Here is a 21,997-nt window from a genome sequence, read left to right as displayed (position 1 = left end):
ATGTCCAAAGTCAAGCTGGCTTCACCTCTTGAGTGCAAGAGAGGAATTATGCACACATTAATGCAACAGACCTTTGACTTGGGCATGGCTGAAAAAGCTGAGGGTGGGCTGATTGTAGGAGATAGATAAATCAGGTACACAAATGATGGACCTGAAGGGGAATAAAATTGTATGTTCCAATCAAGCAGCCATGTAAGGTGCAAGACTTAGCCAAAGTTTCTGTCAACATCAGCCTGTTGAGAAATATTTTTCACACTTGATTTGCAAAAAAAATGTGACTGTGGGCATTTCCACAGTTACGGACGTTACATTCAGAGTCATTTTTGAAACTTTAATCTAGCACAGGCAAAGGATAGGAAGAGATTGTCCAATGTTACATTGCTGATCATGTTTGTGCCTGCTGACGCATTAATTGAGTTATAAAAGTTTTCCACTTGACTGGCCTATATTTTAAAATAGAGCAAAAAACACACCGTTATGGACGTTACATAAAAAACAACCACATGAGCCAGAGCACTGGTATTAATGGAAAATTCCTGTGAAGTGTCAGGGCTTATTGCATGAACTGCTCCAAATATTTGAAGTATAGTAGTTGTGTGAACCAAAAAGCATAATTTAATTTAAACTGGCTTTCGCAATTATATAATGCTATGTGAACTTTAACGTTACGGATGTTACAGCCAATGTTACGGACGTTACACTGTGTGAATTATTATAAAATGCACACAATAAATCAGCTTTTTTGTATTGTTGGCCACAGTTTTTTGGACATATAAGTTTAAAAAGGCTTGTATTTAACATTTTATAAATCAAACTGGTTAGTACTTTATGTTAAAGGCGTGAAATGTCCCAACACAGTATGAAGGACACTACATTCATGTATAGATACATCTTGTCCAAGTTGATTTTGCTGAAAATTATACCTGTCAGCATCAAGACGAAGTTCAAGCAGCGCATTGGAGTCAGCAACAGGTTACACTCTTTACTGTTGCAATTTGGACTAAAGATTCGGATGACAACACAAAGTGCAGTTCACATGTTATAGTCAGTGATGACCTCGACCATGACAAGAAATCAGTTACTGTTTTTATGGATATTGTGGTAAACAATTTTGTCAAGAAAAATTTTCCACAGGTTAAAGTTGTCGACATCTTTTCTGATGGGCCCACCTCCCAATTTAAAAACAGGTACATGGCTGGCTTCTACCATACTCTTCAGAGAAAGGGACTAAAAATAAAGTGGCACTTTTTTGCCACTTCCCATGGCAAAGGAGTGGTTGATGGCTTGGGAGGAACAGTAAAAAGGATGGTGTGGACTGCAGTGTCCACGAGGAAAGTGGCAAATGTGCAGGACGCAAAATCCTTTGCAAACGTTGCAGCACAATTCTGCAAATCAATCAACATTCAACTATGTCTTAAGAAGGATATTGATGAATTAGGCAGTGGTCTTGTACTGGACAAATGCTTTCAAAAAGCCACAGCTATCCCAGGAATTAGCAAGGTCCACTGCATAGCACCAGCAGAGAATGGTCAAGTACATTGTCTCCTTTATTCAAGTCAGCTATCTGTTCTTCATGAGATTGAACGATCAAATGATGCTGAAGAAACCTGTCGTGACTCAGTCAATGAAATAACCAGATCTGAAGTCAGTGACGGTTCCTGTAACAACAGTGGGGACAGTGAGGATGAAGAGAGTAGTGGCGATGGAGGTAGTGATGGTGATGTTGCTGATGATGAAGATGACACGCCATTGTGCACATATGCTACATTACCAGCTGACACACCTATGACTGATGAAAAGGAAATTATTATTCAGATACAGCAAGGCTTGCCTGACCACATCAGGGCAATTCTTAATGACCACTGCACTGAATTCCAAATTCCTCCATTCAGCAGTCTAATGACAGGGCTAATTATTAGTGAAGCCATTGACTTTAAGGGTGATCCCTTAATTGACATAAGGGACTTGAAAGAGCTCGAAGGAAAAGCTGTAGAAGATGAATCAAAGTGGGTTACAAATTTTATTGTTGATGCATATCTACAGCTAGTCAAGGCTGAAAGTGCTCAAAAGGGTGTTAAAGTGGAAATTTTTCGATGGGAAGAATTTGAAAAGCTGGTGCAAAGGCAGACCCTGAAAGATCCTCTGACAGACAAAGATGACCTTTTCAAACAAGATGCAGTTTTCTTTCCCTGCAATGATACTGAGGGTGAACATTGGTTCCTTGGAGTGATGTTTCCTCAGGAAATGTGTATCATAGTGCTCGACAGCTTGCCAGGTCAGTTTGTTAAGCCAACTGTCTTAAAGCGAGTGGAAATGATGGTGTCACTTCTTTTGAAAGCTGACCGGTCGACTGATGTCAGCCAGTGGTCTTTCTATTCAAACAAGCCTGATGAGATTCCAGAACAGAATAATACCTATGACTGTGGAATTTTCAGTTGCCTATATGCAAGATGTGTGGCTACAAGATCTGTGATGATCCCTAAAATTGAGGTTCTGGCATACAGGCAACTGATGATCCAAGAGTTGCACCAGAAAAGCCTTTGCCCAATTCCACCACCAACTATTCAACCAGGGGAATACTATGCAGTTGATTACGTCAAAACCTATTATTTTGGGAGAGTAATGAAGAAAAGTGGCAGTTTTGTAGAATTCAAGTTCCTGCACAGAAATAGTGCCAGTACTTTCCATTGGCCTAGACGAGATGACGTGGACACAGTCCACTTTTCAAACATTTTTTCTGATCCAGTAACTGTTCCCCAATTTATCAGTGGGCCTTTTGAAATTCCAGAGCTGCCTGCCGTGGAAAAACTTTTCAAAGTTATAAGGAAACACAAGAAAGTTTGAAAAACTATCAAGAGAAATAACTGTTTAACCAGAATACTAATTCCATTGATGTTAGGTGCAACAAGTTAATGTTTAAAAAGACAAATTGTCTTTGAGTGTAATGTTTGGGTTCTTGAGACTTTTTCAAATGTAAGCTTCAAGAATTGTAACGTCCGTAACGTAACGTCCGTAACAAAGTTTTGTTACCATTATTTGGAAAATGTTGCAGTTTTTCAGGGACTGCTTTTTACCAAAGTGTTTCTAAAGAATATTTAGCTTTGTGGCAGAAATATCTTTGAAATCTTTTAAATAGTTATTTTAAGAATGGAAAAAGATTGTGTTAACGTTACGGACGTTACGTAACATCCGTAACAAAATTTACTTTGTTAAGAACTATTTTTTAAAAAAAGTTCAGGGTGAAATTTATATTTTTTATGTATTAACTCCTTTGAGGTATTTCTTCTGATATAACTGTTTGTAGACACAAATCATTTCCAAGTTTTATATAGCAAGTTAAAAATTTGTCTCTCACCTATTGTTTATTATTAAAAAATAAACACTTACTTTGGAGACCCCCCCTGAATGTGTTGCTATCACAAGCAAACTGAAACTTATTTTTCTATGTACTGTAACTTGTCAACAACATAGTACAGGGTATGATTTTAAGTCCAACCACTTTTTAAAAATCTGGATTTTTCACATTCTCACATGGAATTGCCCCTGTATGTTTCAGCATGCTGCAGTTTGTTGTTTTCTGTTGAAGTCATCTCAACTCAAACGATGTTTTTGAATTAAAGTCAACAAAAGCAAATCATTCTGTAAAAGCTGAACGTTGAGGGCAGGAAGGTTAATGTATATAATATTACTCGGCATTCTTTACCAGGATAATTGAGTCATAGAACAACCAACCACTTGTCGTTATAGCAGGCAATTTCTCAGCTTTCAAAAATGAACTTGAAGTTCATTTAGGTATTTATATAATTTTACTTTTGCAAAACGCTTGCATATGATTTTTACTATCTTACTATTATATTGGTGTTGCTTTTCTTCCCTTCATTCATGTTTGTAACTTCAAGGAAGTTTTCAATTATGGCCAACCTCACTTACTTCCTTGCAGGGTGCCTATTTACTTCTGTTTGTGACTAATCATTTGTCATTGCTTTGTTTTACTCTTTCATCTTGTTACTTCTATTAATTTGTATATTTGTATTGTACTTTCTAGTGTTACACGAGCCCTTTAATTGGTGCAAAGTTTACAGATCTAGAACAAGAAGAAGTCCTAGGTCCACAACCTACAATTACAAAATAAATGTCAAAGAGTTACCTCCAACAGTAATAATAATAGTAATAATCATAATGTCTTTATTCATTTGATAAAAATGCATATCAAGTGTTACAATTAATAAAAGATAAAATGATTAAAAAGATATCTAAAAAGCAGCTTTGCCTCCAGCAATGTCCCCAACAATATATGCTCTCTTTCCATGGTCTTCATGAAGCAACTGACTGTTGACATACTACCCACAGTAATCCTGTGCCTGTGCTGCTCTCCTCCAAACCCCAAGCTTCTCAGCTAAACACCCTGGGTAATCCAACACAGGAGAGCATAACAGAAACAGCCTCTGAACCAATGGCAGCACCATCTCAAAATATATCAGACTGTCCAGTCGACCAACCAAGTCCAATGTTATATAGTAAAGGGAAAGTGACTTGCCCTCAGTCTGGATCAAATACCCAATAAGGCATGAAACAAAACAACCTAACCGAGATTAGATCAGGCTGTATGTCCAAACCACTTGTGTGCGTAGACCTGTGCACTACCATTTCAGCCATCAGTAAGGGGGCATGAAATGGTGACATCCCAACATTACAATGGACACGGTGTGCAGTATGCATAGTGGTGAGGCAGAGACTGGCTGTTCTCTTAATACTGGAATCTTGAAAGCCAATAACTAATATCTCATGATTAAACTTTCACACAGGTCCTCAAATTCACAGGATTCTGCCAGCTGACCCACTCACATCATAATCAATCAATAACCTCATGTTCAGCTTGATTGTTGAATTCATCAAAACTTCAGGACAACTCGGATTAATATTAATCCATGGATTATAATAATAATAGATTATTATAATTCAGTAATAGATTAAGGCAAGGCAAAAAAATTGGAAGGATTAGATTATTAATATCATTTGGATTAATATTAATCTCAGAAATTAAAAAGTTGCGACAGGCCTGCACAACTCCCATTGTACCCAAATGCGTATTTTTTGCCTTTAGCGTTTGTCATGTACTTACGCATTGTTTAGACTCATTTTTATTGCAAGATTTGTTTGAAGTCTCTACATGTTTGCTTTCAAGGGACAAAATACAAAGCTTTCCATGAACATTTTACTTACTTGCATTATATATTATGATGCCGGGCCAGGCTGTGATAAGAACTGTTTGCAAGCAGTAGGTACATCCTTATCACAGAAATCATACTATTTGTCCTCGAATGGTTTTCTTCGGAGATGCTGTAGCTTTACTTCAAGAAAGCTATATGTTTCTCTAGATACAAATTTTATGGACTGTTGAAGCAGTTGAACAGTTGGCATCATTGTCCCAGGTTAGAAGTGGCAACATTCTCATTACAGTGAATAACAAGACATGTATAAAGTATCATTATCAACGCATACAGGATATATTATCAGCAAGGTCACTTGCCAACATAATGCTAGGGTTCTTCCGTACAGCTGAGATTGGCGGCAACTCTTCAGTAAGTCAGGCGCGCTCGTGGACCTCACCAGCTAACCAACCAGCAACAATAGCCCCTTCTATGACATCAATCCTGAAACCCTGTCCTTCATCACAAACTCCTACTCTAAGTCCAGTATATACGTAGACGGTCCATTTTATGAAATGCTCCCAAGGAAATGGCAATCTCTATGGATCCAACTCAGAAAGGCTAAGTCTTTCAGCAATAACTGGAAGGGATTCACAGATTTCCTTTGATGACGTGCGTACTGACATCCATTTCACTTTGTTATTTTTTAAGTTACTCAAGATCTTTATTCTATTCTACATTAAGAATTTTCATGGCCCTGCAAAAAAGTCAGTTGCAACTGTACTGTATTACCAGCAGAGCTGACACAACTGCCAACTTCTGCTACTAAAATATCATAACCATTAATAAAGATTGCAAAAGTTGACTGAGTGTAACAACATAAAAGAGTTTTCTTCACAAACTACTAGCACAAGAAGCATATCCATTGTGGTTGGAATAGAATATTTTCTTTATTAACAGACTTGTGCAAATTTGTGCTGCCAAGTCTGTGTCATATGAACGAAATATTTCCACAGCTTATATAGTTATGTAAAGCGATTGATACCATTATTTAACAAATTGCCAAGAGATAGTGATAAGGATGCCTTAGATTGTTAAATGATGTCAATCTTCAGAAGCTTTGGTCAAAGATTAATCCTAGGTAGGAATAATATTAATGCCACAAAGGATTAATAGGAATCCTATGTAGGATTGATATTTATCAGATTAATATTAATCTTACATAAGATTAATATTAATCCTGATTAATTAAGGCATGGCTCGAACCTCAGTAAAGGATTATAATAATCTATTACTGGATTATAATGATCTATTACTGGATTATAATAATCCATTGCTGGATTATAATAATCATTAGGATTAACATTAATTCGATCGATATTAATGCGAGTTGTTCTGAAACTTGACCCCTTAAAATAACATGTTTCTGTGGCATAAAATGGTTGCTTAACTGAGGAATACAGAATCTTTTCAGGGTGTTCCTGATCTGCATCAGTTAAGATAGCAATATTCATAACTTCAAATTCACAGTTCTGGTGCTTTTGAAGGCAAAAATTCCTTGATCACTGCTACTAATACACAAATTTGCTGCCTCTCGTCCCTTCTGAAACCAGATTGAAGCTTGACATATTCAAGAGGTGAGTGACACTAACATAAATAAAACCCAGGAAGCCATAGATATAATTCTGCCCTTTGTTGTAGATCCTTTGGGTTAAACATGCGATGCTTTATAATCTTCTTTAATGAAAAGTTGTTGAGACCATAGGATTTGCATAAGAGGGGAGCTGGAGGTCTGCTCATCTACCATGACTAATCTTCAGTAGAATTTTGTTCTTGCAGAGTAATTTTCAAATTCTTTTTGTCTCAAAATTTCTTTTGAGACGAAAAGGCATGATGTAAGATTGCTGTTTTTCCACTTAGTTGAAACATACCATTTCTTATATTGAGGCCTTACATTCATGCATTCAAGCATACAATGTGTGGTTATGTGTACATGTACATCTGCGCACTCTGTGTGATCCCTGCCTTCCAGAGGACTTTTCACAGCTTTAGACTATTTGGTCTAACCATCCCTGATTGCTCAGAGCATGAAATGTTAAACTGGATGATAGAGTATATTATTTTCAAATCAATACTCTATCGTCTCTCTATAAAAATTAAAATATAAAAAAAGATTATGGGGAATTTATATCATCTAATCCTTACAAAGACACTTGTAAACAGCTGTTTCTGCCTTTTTAAAGCAACAGTTAGCTTTTTGTTGCATGATCAAGTAAAGGGGAAAATTTTAGCACCTGGTGCACTGCAGGTGTTGAAATAAACCCCTTAAACCTTCTTACCAAAGAATAAGCAAATGAACAAGACTGACAACATTAACTTGATCATACAATGCACTTTGAATGTACTGTAATCTACCTCAAGCAACTTAAACCAAACCAAGTATTCACACTCTGCATTCCGACAACACGCAGGGCTGGTGATTCATTTTGCATCAACTTGACGCTGTTGTGCTGTCCTGAAACTCCACAAGCTCCATCGCCACTTGCAGTTTTCTAATAACATCATCACTGATCCCATCCTATGCAGTTGAATTTCTCAAGTAGTTTCCCATATAGTTGTCATGAATCATGCCTGTTTTAAAATACCTCCAAGAATATTTCATATTAAGTTTCATGTTCCATGCTAAAAATGCAAAGTACATTAACATTTGTCACAATCACAAATATATTCTGCAATAAAATTAGAGCAGAGGAAGGGGAAGGTGGGGTTATCCATCCTGACTTCTTTCCTCACTTTTTTCATTTCAAAGCTGGACCTAAACAGGTTGAAAGGCTGGCCATTTTCTTTCGCATGTGTTGGAAGATTAGACACTGACAAAATATGTTGACTTCGACATCTTGCTTTTGAGTCTTGCAAAATTCTGCTTGGTATTAAATTACAAGTCATGAGAGTTACATGAGCTCTTTAAGATCCAGTCACTACAGACCTTCGATTTCATATTAAACTCCTCACTCTTATCACCATTTTAGATGATCAATCTGATCAAGAACAGACTTAAAATTAATTATGAGCGAAGTATCCACCATACCAATACATGCCAATCTGGATGCACAACTTCAAGTTTTACTAATTTAGAGGTTTTCTGTTTCTCATTGCTATCCCAAACTTAAATCCACCCAATGAAGGGAAGTTTGCTTAAAAGTTATTTATAATATAAAATTTTAGGTTTGACCAGCAAAGCTGCTTGGAGACTCTTTATTATCTATGGACGTTCCCTTAAAATAGCCTGTGGTAGTCTGGCCAACTTATAAATTTTGTCTTTTCCATATCCATTAATGCTTCCCAAGCCAAAGTCCCATTATAAGGTATAAACTGTACCAGACAAATTAACTGGAAAAGGTGGGAAAGGACTATACTTAAGCGTTACCTACCAGTAAGTCCTAAGTCAATTCATTGCCAGCTGCTAGCATCAGTCAACTACATGTACATGTATCTAGCCAGCTTAAATTTGGCTGCTCGAATATCCAAATTGATGTATGGTCTGCCTTTGAGATGTTGAATCAGAATTCTTCATGATTTAAAGTTGACATCACAAGTGTGCACTGTTGACAATAACTTTTTTGCCAATGTTGGGAAGGGGTAGTGGGAGGTTGTGCGGGGGTAGGAGCTGATGGCCTAATGGTAAATCAGTTGGACTCTGGATCAATAGGTCCAAAATGGAGCCCAAGCCAGAGTTGCTGTGTCATGTTCTCGAGCAAGACACTTGACTCTCCCAGTACCTCTCCCCTCCAAGGAGTGAAAATGGTACTGACCGATTGTAGGAGCAACCTGACAAAAACAAGGGGTAACCTGTGATAGACTAGAATCCCATCCATAAAGAGAGTGGCAATACCCCTGGGCATTTCATGTTGCAGAGACCAAAGGTAAGCACCAGCACTGATGAGCCATCTGGCTCATCCATATCCCGAAGGGGTGGAACAGAGTTCCCTACCCTGCAGCCGGTGAAATAATCACTAGAGTGTTCTCATTCCGAGCCGCAAAGACCAGACGAGGGATTTGATTTCCTGTTTAAAGCAAACCTTTTCCCATAAAAGTTTAACCCCCTTGACTGGATGTACCAACAAAACGTTCAAGTGAGGGAGGGAAAAGGACATTGGTTAATATGCATTTCAAACAGACAGCTACACTGCAGACGGCTGGAAATGTAAAATGACAGCTTGGGACCAGGGTAATGGTGGATCATGGAATGAGGAGAGGACATCGGAGAGTGATGCTCCTCGAGTGCGGCTGTACAGGCAAGTTGATTCAAGAACCCACAATGAAGGATGATCCCCCAGTGGTGATGTGGTTGGCATGTGGTGTTGTGGTAACCAAGGCCACTATTCAGATTTCTGAAGGAGCCATTTCTTATTATAGAAAAAAGACAGGCAGCCTTTGTAACAACAGTTATTCCTTTTGATATTTAAATGCCACATCTGATAGGGATGAAACTCAGCTTTTGATATTTGTTGAAAATTGGGAGAATAATGCATTCCATGCCCAGTAGAAATAATGTTACATGTTCCAAGCCATAATGGCAGTAGGTGGGGTGGAGAGTAAGACATGGTGGCGGATCTTTCCTTCATGTCAGTGACATTTCTGTCCTTCAGGCATTCAGTTCAAGATGCTCAAGTGTATATCTTGCAGGAACTACAGTGCAAGGATTTTCTGGCTGTGATGAAGCAAAATCATCCATGCATTCAGAAAAAGTACCAGGTGATGAAATGACACATCTTGATGAAGAGGTGGCTAACAGCAATCGCATGAACTGAGGAGGATTCAGGTTATCTGCCCAAAGGTGTCACAGCAACAAAGATGCCGCACATGCACCCCTGCCCACGCGCGCCAAACTTTGCCTCCAACCATGCACTCCAGTGCCGCGCCATCACCACATCTGCATTGCCTCCACCTTTGCTGCTGTAACACCTTTGTGCAAAAGCATGGTGAATCCTCCCCACCTCATGTGACTGATGTAAGCTACTTCTTTGTCGAGGTGTGTCACTTCATTGCTTGAGACTTCTCCTAAATACATGGAAGATAATGCTTCATCACAACTAGAAAATCCCTGCACTGTAGTTCCCGCAAGAACACACTCAAACATCTTGAGCTGAATGCCAAAAGGATGGAGATGTCTCTGAAATGATAAAAGGATCACCAACCATGACTTTCTTTCCACCCCATCTGCTGCTCTGTTATAGTATAAAACATGTGACATCATCCCAACCAAGCATGCAATACATCATTTTCCCAATTTTCAACAGCCAATCAGAAGCTGCGCATCATCCAAATAAGGTGTGTCATCTGAATATCAAGCACGAATAACTGTTGTTTTATAACCTATCTTTTTCCTATAACAAAAAGACTCATTCAGAGGTCTGAATTCTAACCTTGGTGACCACAATAACATGTGCTAACCAAATCACTACTGAGGAATTCTCCTTCACTGTGGACTCCTGAATCAACCTGTCTGTACCACAAGACTCAAGGGGTACCATTCCCTGATTTCCCACCCCATTACACAATCCACAACTGCCCTGGTCCCAATCTGCCATTTCACATTTCCAGTCGTCTGTTGCATAACTGCTTGCTAAAAGTGCATGTTAACAAATGCCCTTTCCTTCCCTCACTTAAACGTTTCATGGTATATCCAGTAAAGGGTGTTGGACTTAAATGGTGAAAGGTTTGTTTCACACAGGACACCAAATCCCCCTGCCAGTCTTTGTGGCTAAGAATGGGTACATTCCAGTGATGTCTTCCCTGGCTACAGGGCACGAAAGTCTGTTCCATTCCCAAGGGAACAGAGAAGCCAGATGGATCATCAGCACGAGTGCTCCCCTCCAGTTTCTGTAACATGAAGTGTCTAGGAGTGTTGCTTCTCCCCTTGGATGGGATGCTAGTCCATTGCAGGTGACCCCCAGCAATTGTCAGGTTGCCCTAACAAATTGGCCAGTACCATTACACTCGTGGGCGGAGAAAGGCATTGCAAGGGTAAGGTGTCGTGCCTGAGAACATGACACAGCAACCCCAGCTTGGGCTCCATGTTGGACGTATTGATCCAAAGTCCAACTAACTAACCATTAGGCCATCAACTCACCACCCCAACCTACAACCCCCGGCCGGCCCACCACCCCTTCCCAACATTGCCAAAAAGTAATTGCTCACAGTGCACACTTGCGATAACTCCTTTAACTTGAGAAGAATTCTGACAAAACATCTCAGTGACATGCCATATATTAAATTTGATATTCAAGTAGCCAAATTTAGCCTGCCTTGATACATGTAGTTGATTATTAGAAGCAGTGAGCGAACTTAGGGCTTACCAGTAAGCAATGTATATAGACTACAATTGTTTCTCTTTTTGCTGCCTGGCTCATTCTCAATAGAGTAACCAGTGAACTCTTAATGTATTCTCTTCCTATGGTTAGACGTTTGTTTTGCTTTATCCTGTTAATTTGGTCAGGGCTCGACACTAATGGTAGCCAACTTGCCACAGGCTAGAGTAGGAATTAAGTTTTGGCTACAGAGCTGGGCGCTATTTTTTCAACTTACTGGCCTGGTGGCTAGTGACAACTTATATGTCACTAAACAAAAAAAAATTGCTAGCCAAGTGTTGATGTTGACTGGGTGCAATAACAGCAGAATCACTAGCAAGACTTGAAAACACAATGCAAGCGACTCTCTTTAATACATTATGGAATTAATTTTAAAGGAAAAAATACACAATGCAATTTTGCATCTGAAACCTCTTGACCAGTTGACATACAGTTGGCACACCTTGTGTCACGCTTGACTGGTCATGTTAAACACAAGGGCGAACCAATTTATGACCGAATTGCACTGGTTTTAATTTTGTTCAATGGCCTCATGTTTTCCTCACATCAAATCTCTCAAGCCAACAGATCACAAAGAAAAATCCAGTGATTTTCCTGAAAAGACTTTAAGGACTCTTTGATACCTGCTTGTAAAAATATCCAGACCCCAAGACGTCATTGTAAAAACTGTCGAGACTTCTTCAGTCTCTTCACAGACAGGAGCTGTAGAATTCAAACTGTTTCAAAGGCAGCATTAGCAAAATTTGACTGCTAATAAAGGTCAAAGGAAATAAATCTTTCTCACGTAATTATTTCTGCAGTGGTAAGTTCTGTCAGTATGGAAACAACAACAAATCACCTGTATGTTGTTACGCTAAATGAAATGTTATCCCTTTACAGTTCTGCACGATTTTGTACATGATTTTATCAGGGTGCTCATGTTTTGTGCTACTAATTTGTAACAAGAAAAGAACATTGATGTATCCTTTCAGAAAATGCTGTCTTGTTTGTCAAATATTTCTTTCAACATAACAACATGCTCAGTTTTTATACCCTTTCAAGTACCAAACAACGAAAAGTAAACATGATAACACCACAATGAAATTCTTACCTTGTTTCCGAGAAAAGTGTTAGTGTTTGTCTTCATTGAGGAAGACAGCAACTAGTTTGGCAAATTTCATTTTGTTTACTAGCCAAAGTGGCTAGTGGAAATCAGAAACCTACTGGTCAAAACAAAATGTCTCCTAGTCTGTGGCGAGGTGTCTACCATTAATGTCGAGCCCTGTGGCTAGTAGGTTTCTGATTTCCACTAGCTGCTTTGGGTTAGTCTCAAGCAATGAACTGACACACCTCGACAAAGAAGTAGCTTACACCAGTGACATGAGGTGGAGAGGATTCACCATGCTTTTGCACAAAGGTGTTACAGCAGCAAACGTGGAGGCAATGCAGCTGTGGTGATGGTGCAACACTGGAGTGCATGGTTGGAGACAAAGGTTGGCGTGTGTGGGCAGGGGTGCATGTGTAGCATCTTTGTTGCTGTGACACCTTTGGGCAGACAACCTGAATCCTCCTCAGTTCACGCAATTGCTGTTAGCTACCTCTTCATCAAGATGTGTCATTTCATCACCTGGTACTTTTCCTCAATGCATGGATGATTTTCCTTCATCACAGCCAGAAAATCCTTGCACTGTAGTTCCTGCAAGAGATACACTTGAGCATCTTGAACTGAGAAAATCATGCACAAAATCGTACAGAACTGCAAAGGGATAACATTTTCTTTAGCATAACAACATAAGTGATTTGTCATTGTGTCCATACTGACAAAAATTACTACTGCAGAAATAATTATGTGAGAAAGATTTATTTCCTTTGACATTTATTATTAGTCAAATTCCACTAATGCTGCTTTTGAAACAGTTTGAATTCTACAGCTCCTGTCTGTGAAGAGAGTGAGGAGGCCTTGACAGTTTTTACAATGACGTCTTGGGATATCGATATTTTTTACAAGGAAGTCTCAAAGAAAAACAGAGTTCTGAAAGTCTTTTATTGGAACTGGTTTAGTAGTAGTATTGGCATTATTGGACAATCTAGTCCATAATTTTAGCATGTGTTAGTAATTGTACATTTCCTTAAACATTTTCTGAGATGGCTTTGGAGTCCGATTTGTGATCGGCGGATGCAATGACAAGAACCACAGACATAAGTGGAATCAGTGGATGGAGCAAGGGCCCTGGCCTTCTGACGTTCTCTCCTGGTATCCGCTGTGATGTGCAGAAGCTTTTCTCCCTCTCGTAGGGCTTTGGTGCAATTTGTTTTCCACGCACTCCTGTCACTGGCAAGAGTCTCCCATGAATCGATTGGAGCTGGTTTACACACAAAGTAATTACCAACAATAGGTATTAAAGAGAGTCGCTTGCATTGTGCTTTCAAGTCTTACTAGTAATTCTGCTGTTGTTTTACCCAGCCAACGTCAACACTTGGCTAGTTAATTATTTTTATTTGACTAGTAACATAAGGTGTCACTAGCCACTAAGCTAGTAAGTTGAAAATCTAGTGTAGAGCAACCTCGTTCCCAGGGTCTCTAATCTTACCGCCCTCTGGAGCGAGCGATGAGAGACCCTGGCTGGGTCTGGTCACATCCCACTTTGACAATTGAGAACATCAGGGAGGGGTCCTCTGTAATCAGCAATTTGTTGCGTTGAGCTTTGTCGAATTCAAAGTATTGCCCTGCGACTGCCATTATCTACGGCGTTTATCAATACTTAGCTTTCAGGCTGAAATTTCCAATAATATCTACTCCAACGTTTACCTAAAGGTTAAGCAAGTCTGTCTCAGGCAATTTAGTGGTCGTGATTTTCAGTGTTGCCGTCTTACCCACTGGATTTATGGAAAGCCATTCATATTTCAACTGTGGGCGTCGAGCAGCACAATTTCATCCCGTAGTACTTGTTGTTTCTCCTCTGAATGCACACGATCAAATTGGTGCAAAAAACATAAGAATGTCTCCAGGAAAACGTATAACTTTCCCAAAGTAAAGCTACGACAGTCTCTGAAGAAAAGCTGGATGAAGATAAATATGATATTCGTGCAACGCACTTTGCAAACAGTTCTAATCAAATAGCCGGGCCCGGCGTCACCTGCGGTGTCACAATATCGAATGCAAGTAAGCAATATCTTCGTGGAATATTTTCATCTTTGTCCCTGGAGAGCCAATACTTAGAGCCTTAAAACATATCTTGCAATAGAAATGAACCTAAACAAAGTATAAGCACGGCATGGCAAATTACAGAGGTGTCAAACTCTGAGAAGCGACGTGCACTTAACAGCGGAAACCATGCAGACCTGTGACCTCTAAAAATGCTGTAACATAATCAAACGACTCCGCTCAACTGATAATTTCCATTTCTTCTTGCAACATGGCCAACCAGGGTCTCTCTTCACTCACTCCAGGGAGCGGTAAGATGAGAGACCCTGGGAACGAGGTTGAGTGTAGAGCCCTGTTGGTAATTTTTTTCATTCTTTTTCAGAACAAGAGCAAGACAACAAAACACAATTTTGCTATTCCATTTTTGGGGGCTATTTAATTTCCTTTCTTCTGCTAACCCTCTTCATTCACCTTCACCTATCTCTTTTGTGACTAGGTGTCACACAACGCCTCACCCCTCTTTATTGCTGTATCTTATCCACAAAAAATTATTCTGTTCCACGACATATGGTTCTATACATGCTAACTTACAGGCAGCATCCACTACCTGTTAAGTACACTAATATAATGCAATATCAAACAATCTAACTATCAGTGAACAATGGACAATAAACACACTCGAGGCAGGAAAGAATATTTTGCAAATCCACCAAAATGCGAGCAACAGCGATGAAATGCTGCAAGAGAAAAAGGAACTTTGGGGAAAAAATCAAGAACCGACCAAACAAATATCTACTTTCTATTGAGGTATGATGGATACTTCAGTAAGACTAAATTTATAGTTTGTAGTTCGCTCAAGTATATACCGAAGGGCCTAGCTCACAAGTTGATCTTGTGACCATAATTTTCAGTGGAATGAAGCACTGCTCATAAAGCCCATATCCAGATTTTACTTGTTCATAACCATAACCTGCACAATTAAAAACATTTTGTGATCTTACCGTGAAATAGCATGCACAACTTGGGCCTTTCAATTCAAGCTAGGGTTGTAAAACAGCGACAGCTACTGTAGTGACCTGGTTAAACATAGATATCAAAGCTAGACTTCCTTCAACTGACCGTAAACTAAACATGAGCAACATCTTTGGTCAAAAGCACGATGAAATAACTGTAGCTTACTTGATTTAAAAACTCCCGCGTCTTCCGCAAATTGAATATTTGAACACATTCGGACTAACCTCCTCAGGAGTAGGCCTACACCGAGTGGTTGCGAGTACAGTCTCGTTTGACAGCGGTTTCTGACAATGGAAAGGGACGTACTAGAAATCTGACCAATCCTCGTTTAGCTTAAAATTTCCCAATCTAAATCCAACATGGCGGACGAATTTCTACTTATGGGGTAGTTTTTTCCCCTAATCCTGAAGCGTTGAAAGGCTGTTTCTTTCAAAGCTACTTTCCTTGACAGAAGGGGTTCAAGAAGGCAAGCTATTTCTTTGTCCTTAGGCCGTCAGAGTAGTGGAGGAGCGTTTACTACTCATGAAAATCGCCGAATACAGCAAGAGATAAAGTGGACTAAGATCAGAGATCGCCTTGGTTATGTTGCCATTGAGAAATCTTCCCTTCCAACTGGGGCAGTTTGTATTTAGTGCCTGAAAACTTCAACTGCAATAAGATGCCGTTACTGTGGGCCTCAAACGTTTTTGTGTCGCGAATGCGCTAGGAAACTTCATTCCAGTATCACCACATACCATGTTTTAGAGTTGTAGAAGGTACAGCAATGACCTGATCATCTCTTTATTTAAAAAAAATAACTCACTTTACTTAAATGTACATTTATACGTACATGTAGTTGTTGCAAACTATTAGCTTTAATATATAAGCTTACACTGTGTGTAAAACATCTGTGTAGTAAAATACGTTTTATCCAAGAACAATCACACAGAAATTAATCTTAACCCCACCCAGTTCAGAAGTAACCTTATCTGCCAACACTATTAATTCAAACTTCAGTCTGCTATCTGCTAATGACTGGCAGCGATGTAGCAGGATACATCCTGCTACATCGTGATAGTTTACGTGTAAGCTGGTTTAAGGCCGTTGACCGTACATGTTAGCCAATGTTATCAAACTAACAAATTGTACTAGTGTACTAATTATAGCTAGAAACAACCAGAAACAACAGATCAGTTATAATTGCTAGCACTATATTTTATCCATTGCCACTAAAACTTTTGAATGTTTCATCATAATCTATTTACCCTTGTTTAATCATATGTATTTTTATTTAGCCTAGTATATTACTTCCAATATAGTTGTATGCACTTAGGAGCCTGCCTGATTTCTTGCTAGGTTAGTTAGGTACCCCAAATTACAGTGCAGCTCAGATATCTGCAAACTACGCATACGCATTTTATACGACCATATTTTGCATATACGCGTACGTCAATACGCGCACATATGTGCGTGTATATGCCCACATATACACGTATATACGTGCATATATGTCTCTTTGTTATGCATTCCCATAGGTTTCTTTATGTGAAGCATTGTTAGTCAAACAAAGGACATTATATTTCTGGGAATGAAAATGCTTCAAAGCGAAATTTGCATATTGTTAAAACATCATGCCAATCAATGAAAGCTATTATATTTTGAGTTTTCAATCACTTCGCAAATTCGCTGACAAACTACCGTTTATTAACACTTGCATGATCTTTAGCTACCAAAAATGGGAAGAAAATTGAAGCAGTCTCTTGAACTCCCTATTTTAACACGTGAACTCTATGTTTTTACAAGTAAAGATCTATGTTTCAGCACGTGTCGGCAAGTTGTTTGCAAATGTTTCTTTGTCTGAATTAAGTGTTCTGAAGATCCTAGTCAAAAAAATAAAATCTCTGGTTATATTTGACACAGATCATTTATTCAAATGGTAAAATACTCTTTCCTTGACGAAAAAATTGTTTATCCAAGTTTCTATGGTGCGCTGCTCATGTTTAGTTATTTTTTCTGCAAGAAAACGTTCTGTGTTTCGACACGCATTGGCAAGTCATTTGCAAAATGTTTATTGTCTGAACCGTTCTGAGGATCCTTTTTGAAAAAATGATATCTCTGGTTCATTTAAACTGTGAAATAATCCTTCTTTAGCCAAAGAAATGTTTACCAAAGTTGCTATGGCGCGCTGCTCACATCTAGTTATTTTTTTTCTTCAGGGAAAAGTTCTGTGTTTCAGCATGCGTCGGCAAGTCGCTTGCGAGATGTTTACTGTTTGAAGGCTACTTTGAAATATTCCGAAGACCTTGTGGAAAAATGATATCTCCCATTATACATGTACATGTATCTGACACAAACCGTTCATTCAAATGGTAAAATACTCGAAGTTTCTATGGTGCGCTGCTCACATTTTGTTATTTTTAATTTTCTTCAAGGAAAAGTTGGGTGTTTCAGCACACGTCTCCAAGTTGCTTGCTTGGACCCTTGTTCACTTTGCGTCAAAAAAATGTTATCTTTCGGTTGTGTTTGCTCCATGAAGATGAAATTGCTGAAGCGTGTATCCCCGGTTCTATTTGACAAAAAAACAGTAAATATATGATTTAACGGCAAAATACTCTCTCTTTTAATTAATATTCAGTCAGTTAATTTTGTGTCAAGTGCCCAATTGCAAAATGTTAGTTTGAGCTTACATTTTGCTAATAAGTCGTCTGAAGGCATATGTGCATATACTGTATACATGTGTTCAAAATAAAGAAAACTCTTTCTTGCTCTGGGGCAAGCTGTCAAGCCATTGAAAACAACAATGACCTGTTAAGAAAAGAAAAAAACAATAGGTTAGCTCATACATACATGTACTAATCAGGCATATGCGTATATACTGTATAATTATGTGTATATGCATACGCGTATGTGCGTATATATGTATGTATACGCACATACGCGTATTGGGCTGATGCGAATTATGCGTATTTTTTGGTTCAGATATATCTGAGCTGCACTGTAGTAGTACCGCAGCCAGTTAGAATGTGATTGTTATTATCATGATTTTGCACAGGATGGAATGTTTGTTCCTCTTTTTCTAAATCATTTCATTTTGAAAAAATTTAATCACCACTGCTTGTCTGTGGAGATTCAGAGTATCACCTGTATAGATGAATACGGTAAGATATTTTTTGGTATAAATTTGTATATATAATTACAAGTTTTGTTATTAGTATGTTAAAGTTGCATAACTGCAACATGGATAATTATTTACCAGTTTATCAATTACACAGTTTTGCATATAGGTAACCATCATTCCAAGAGAATTGCATTCTCAGTTTCAGGTGTAGTGCATCAAGTATTTTGTACTTGTAATTGATTGTTTCTTTTTGAAATGTGCATTCCAGGGTTTTTTCAAGAATAGCAGTTATTCCTATCAGTAAAGTTGGTGGGAAACAAAGGTTGGAACACTGCCTTAGTTTAAAAGCTGAATTACAGCCAGTCCTTGAAAGGACATTTCTCAGTGTAGGGACACTGATAGAGCTGGGATCCTCCTTTGCAACAATGAGAGAAGATGAACTTTTTAAAGAGATGTATGTAACATCATGGGAGAAACAAGACTGGATATGAGGAGCCAAATGAATTATGCTCTTGTTTTGTTTGCAACTGGAAAGGTAAGTATATAGGCAGATAATGCAACAAAATTCTGACAATCTTGATTTTGTTTTCGGTTCTCTGAAAATACTATAGAGAATCAGTAAGAGAAATTTCCTTTTTTTTTTCAGAGTTTGATCTGTACTCCAATTTTCAATTTAGTTGAACCTAAGGAGTAGAGTTTATTGTCTGTGTTATCAAAATGTCAGTAATATTATAGAAGTGGAAGTTATTTGAATTCTGGTTTCCATGCCAGGGCAAAGTATGTGAATCCATACCATACTTTTAAAAATATGTGATATTTATGAATGTGGGTCTTATAAAAGTTGTGAAATTTAACAAATTGACACTGGTTTTTTAAGTATCTGTCCTCTTATTAATGGTAAATTGCATCATAAAGTTCATTGTCAAAGTAGTCTGCAGATCCACTTGCCTTCATCCATACAACTTTGACAATGTAATATTTATGACCAAATTTATCATCAATAAGAACACAGATGCATAAGAATCTGCTTGCTGTGTTTTTTATTTTCATTACAGTGAAACCTGTATTAGGCGGACACCCTTCTAGTGATTGCTAGGCAGACACCCTTACTAGTGTCTGCTTAACACAGGCTGTCAGCTCAAAACAGGTTCTAGTATGTTGTGCAATAATAGTCAATTATTAACCGTTTTGTAACACAGCTTAGCATGTAACATCAAAGAATAGCTAAGACTGCTCATAGCACAATGTCCAGTTGATCACTGCATCAATCTGGAATAATCACTCAGCTTAAAAACGATATTGCTGAACAATGTACAGGAGTCTCAGCTGAACCTTTAGAAGTAAAATGAGCCCTTTAAGTGTCCGCTTACTGCAGGTTTTGTGCAACAAAATGTCTTAATATTGGTGTCTGCATCTGTTTAATTAAGAGGTGTCTGCTGAATGCTGGTTGATTTTTAATTACTGTAAATGTGGGAAAAAAATTTTGGGACTTATTAAAGCTGGTGTCCACTTAAAAGAGGGTGTCTGCTTAATATGGGGTCTGCCTAATACAGGTTTCACTGTTAACAAAATCCAAAATTGTCAAATGGAGGCTTCACTAGAGGAAAACACCAGTTAAAAACTAAATTGAATTAAGCCAAAATGATCCATAGAATCACGGCCTTTATTCCACTGGGAAATTCCTGAAAACATACTGAATTATTCCCAAGTTTAGTTTATTTTCATCAAATACTCGAACACAGCAAAAAAAGGGTTCTACTGTATTGCGGTAAATTTTCATGCCAAACTACAATAATTTACCCAATCTTTTTCACTTCACAGTTGAATTCATTATATTCACAAGCTGATCTTCAGGCTAGCTATCTGTTAATCCTGTTTAGATGCAATTTTTGGCTATATTGAGAAAGCAAAATCATATGCTAAATGTCGCTGAAACTGTTCACGATGATGTCAGCTGTGAGTCTGTACTCCTACTGATGATAAAAATACATGTAAGCCAGTGATCGTGCAAGAAAGTAGGCAGTCATTGGGAACAATTAAATGTACTTGTAAAATTGAGTTTCTCTATAACCACTGACAACAGATGAAGATGGGCTACAAATACAAGACTATATATTTTTGATTGTGACTTGATCTTTGTACAGACAGTTTTGTTGAGCAGACATACATTGCTATGGAGATTAAGAATGAGATCAATGGTAGTAATATAGAATGAAATTTATGAAACCTGGGTTTCAAAACTCCCCAGACTGTTAGCTGGGAAACAGTTATATGTTACAGATGTGGTCATGGTATTTAAGAATTGAGTCATAGAGGGTTATTCATTAACAGTAAGAAAATAAAAAAATTTTACAACATGTACTTTTGGCAAATTATTTGTAATAGCTTTACCTTAGACTGACATCAATAAAATACCGCAAGGGAGCTTAATTTTGAAATTTGTTTCCTTGTAGATACTAGGGAAACTCCAATTGAAAGAAGCCTATCTTAATATAGTAGAGAGCCTCTTCTCTGAGAAAGTAGTGCCCAGGCACATGCAGCTTCTGGATCAAGATGAAGGGAGGGCAGACAGTGCTGTTGATTATAATGAGGAGGAAGTGGCAGAGATGACGGCAGTGGTCAACAGGAATGTTCAAAGCTGTTCCGTTGTTCCTGAAAAGGTCTTGCTTAATTTGGTTTTGGTTTATTATATACTTTTGGATAACATGTCAAATGCAATAACTTATAATTTGCTTGAGTGAAAAATAATGTACAAATGACACAATCCTGAGTTACATGTAAGTCAGGCTGCAGGAATTAATCACACATACATGTAAGACGAATTGCTCATTATAGCCTAATACTGTTTAACCAATCTCATTTTGGCTATGTAATTGTATTTTTTTTTCAGACAAAGCATTTCTTTATCCCAAAAACATCTTTAACCAAATGGAAGTGTGGCGATGTCTTAGGATTTAAAGTACTTGTAGATGAAGCACTTGTTTTCACTGGGAAGAGGATGTGTGGAATGACTGACTTTGCCAGGAAGAGGACAGTTGTCAGGATGCTTGCACGTTCAAAGGCGCCTTTTTTCAACCGAGATACTAATCAACAATGATGAAGGTATATGCGTATAGAGAAGACTTGTGACAGTATTTTTTGATGGTGATAGTAAACAACACACCAAAGGTGTCCAGGGCTAGGAACTGAGGATATATGATGTCACAGGTCAATGAGTGACTGCCACTGTGACTAGCATTTA

General features: G+C 38.3%; 2 protein-coding genes across 3 annotated transcripts in view; both read left to right on the top strand.

Annotated features, from left to right (window-relative positions):
• LOC149105994 (uncharacterized) lies at window positions 1-3,133 on the top strand. Its single transcript, XM_089298319.1, has 2 exons — window positions 1-114; window positions 886-3,133. Exons 1-2 carry the CDS (start codon window positions 1-3, stop codon window positions 2,842-2,844), a joined length of 2,073 nt encoding a protein of 690 aa, XP_089154445.1. The 3' UTR covers window positions 2,845-3,133.
• A 13,164-nt stretch (window positions 3,134-16,297) lies between these two features.
• The window catches only part of LOC149105993 (uncharacterized), a 7,475-nt gene continuing 1,775 nt past the window's right edge, over window positions 16,298-21,997 (top strand). For both annotated transcript variants that reach the window (XR_016209580.1, XM_089297308.1), the window contains exons 1-4: window positions 16,298-16,414; window positions 19,025-19,291; window positions 21,210-21,416; window positions 21,647-21,858. Coding sequence is in view for 1 of the 2 variants with exons in the window: in XM_089297308.1 (XP_089153434.1) it covers window positions 19,223-19,291; window positions 21,210-21,416; window positions 21,647-21,853 (483 nt within the window). In the remaining variant the exon portion in view is untranslated. The remainder of the gene's footprint in view (window positions 16,415-19,024; window positions 19,292-21,209; window positions 21,417-21,646; window positions 21,859-21,997) is intronic.

The sequence above is a fragment of the Orbicella faveolata genome, unplaced genomic scaffold, assembly GCF_042242905.1.
Source record: "Orbicella faveolata isolate gen_17 unplaced genomic scaffold, um_ofav_v1 contig_3, whole genome shotgun sequence".
NCBI classification, from domain to species: Eukaryota; Metazoa; Cnidaria; class Anthozoa; order Scleractinia; family Merulinidae; genus Orbicella; species Orbicella faveolata.
Note: the sequence above shows the minus strand (reverse complement) of the source record. Positions and strands in the feature narration are given on the sequence as shown.

What these genes read in the sequence shown, in the direction of transcription:
- LOC149105994 (XM_089298319.1), top strand. Translation starts at nt 1, where the DNA reads ATGTCCAAAGTCAAGCTGGCTTCACCTCTTGAGTGCAAGAGAGGAATT. An exon ending in AAGCTGAGGGTGGGCTGATT is followed by an intron (nt 115 to 885) that starts GTAGGAGATAGA and finishes ATTCATGTATAG; the next exon opens with ATACATCTTGTCCAAGTTGA.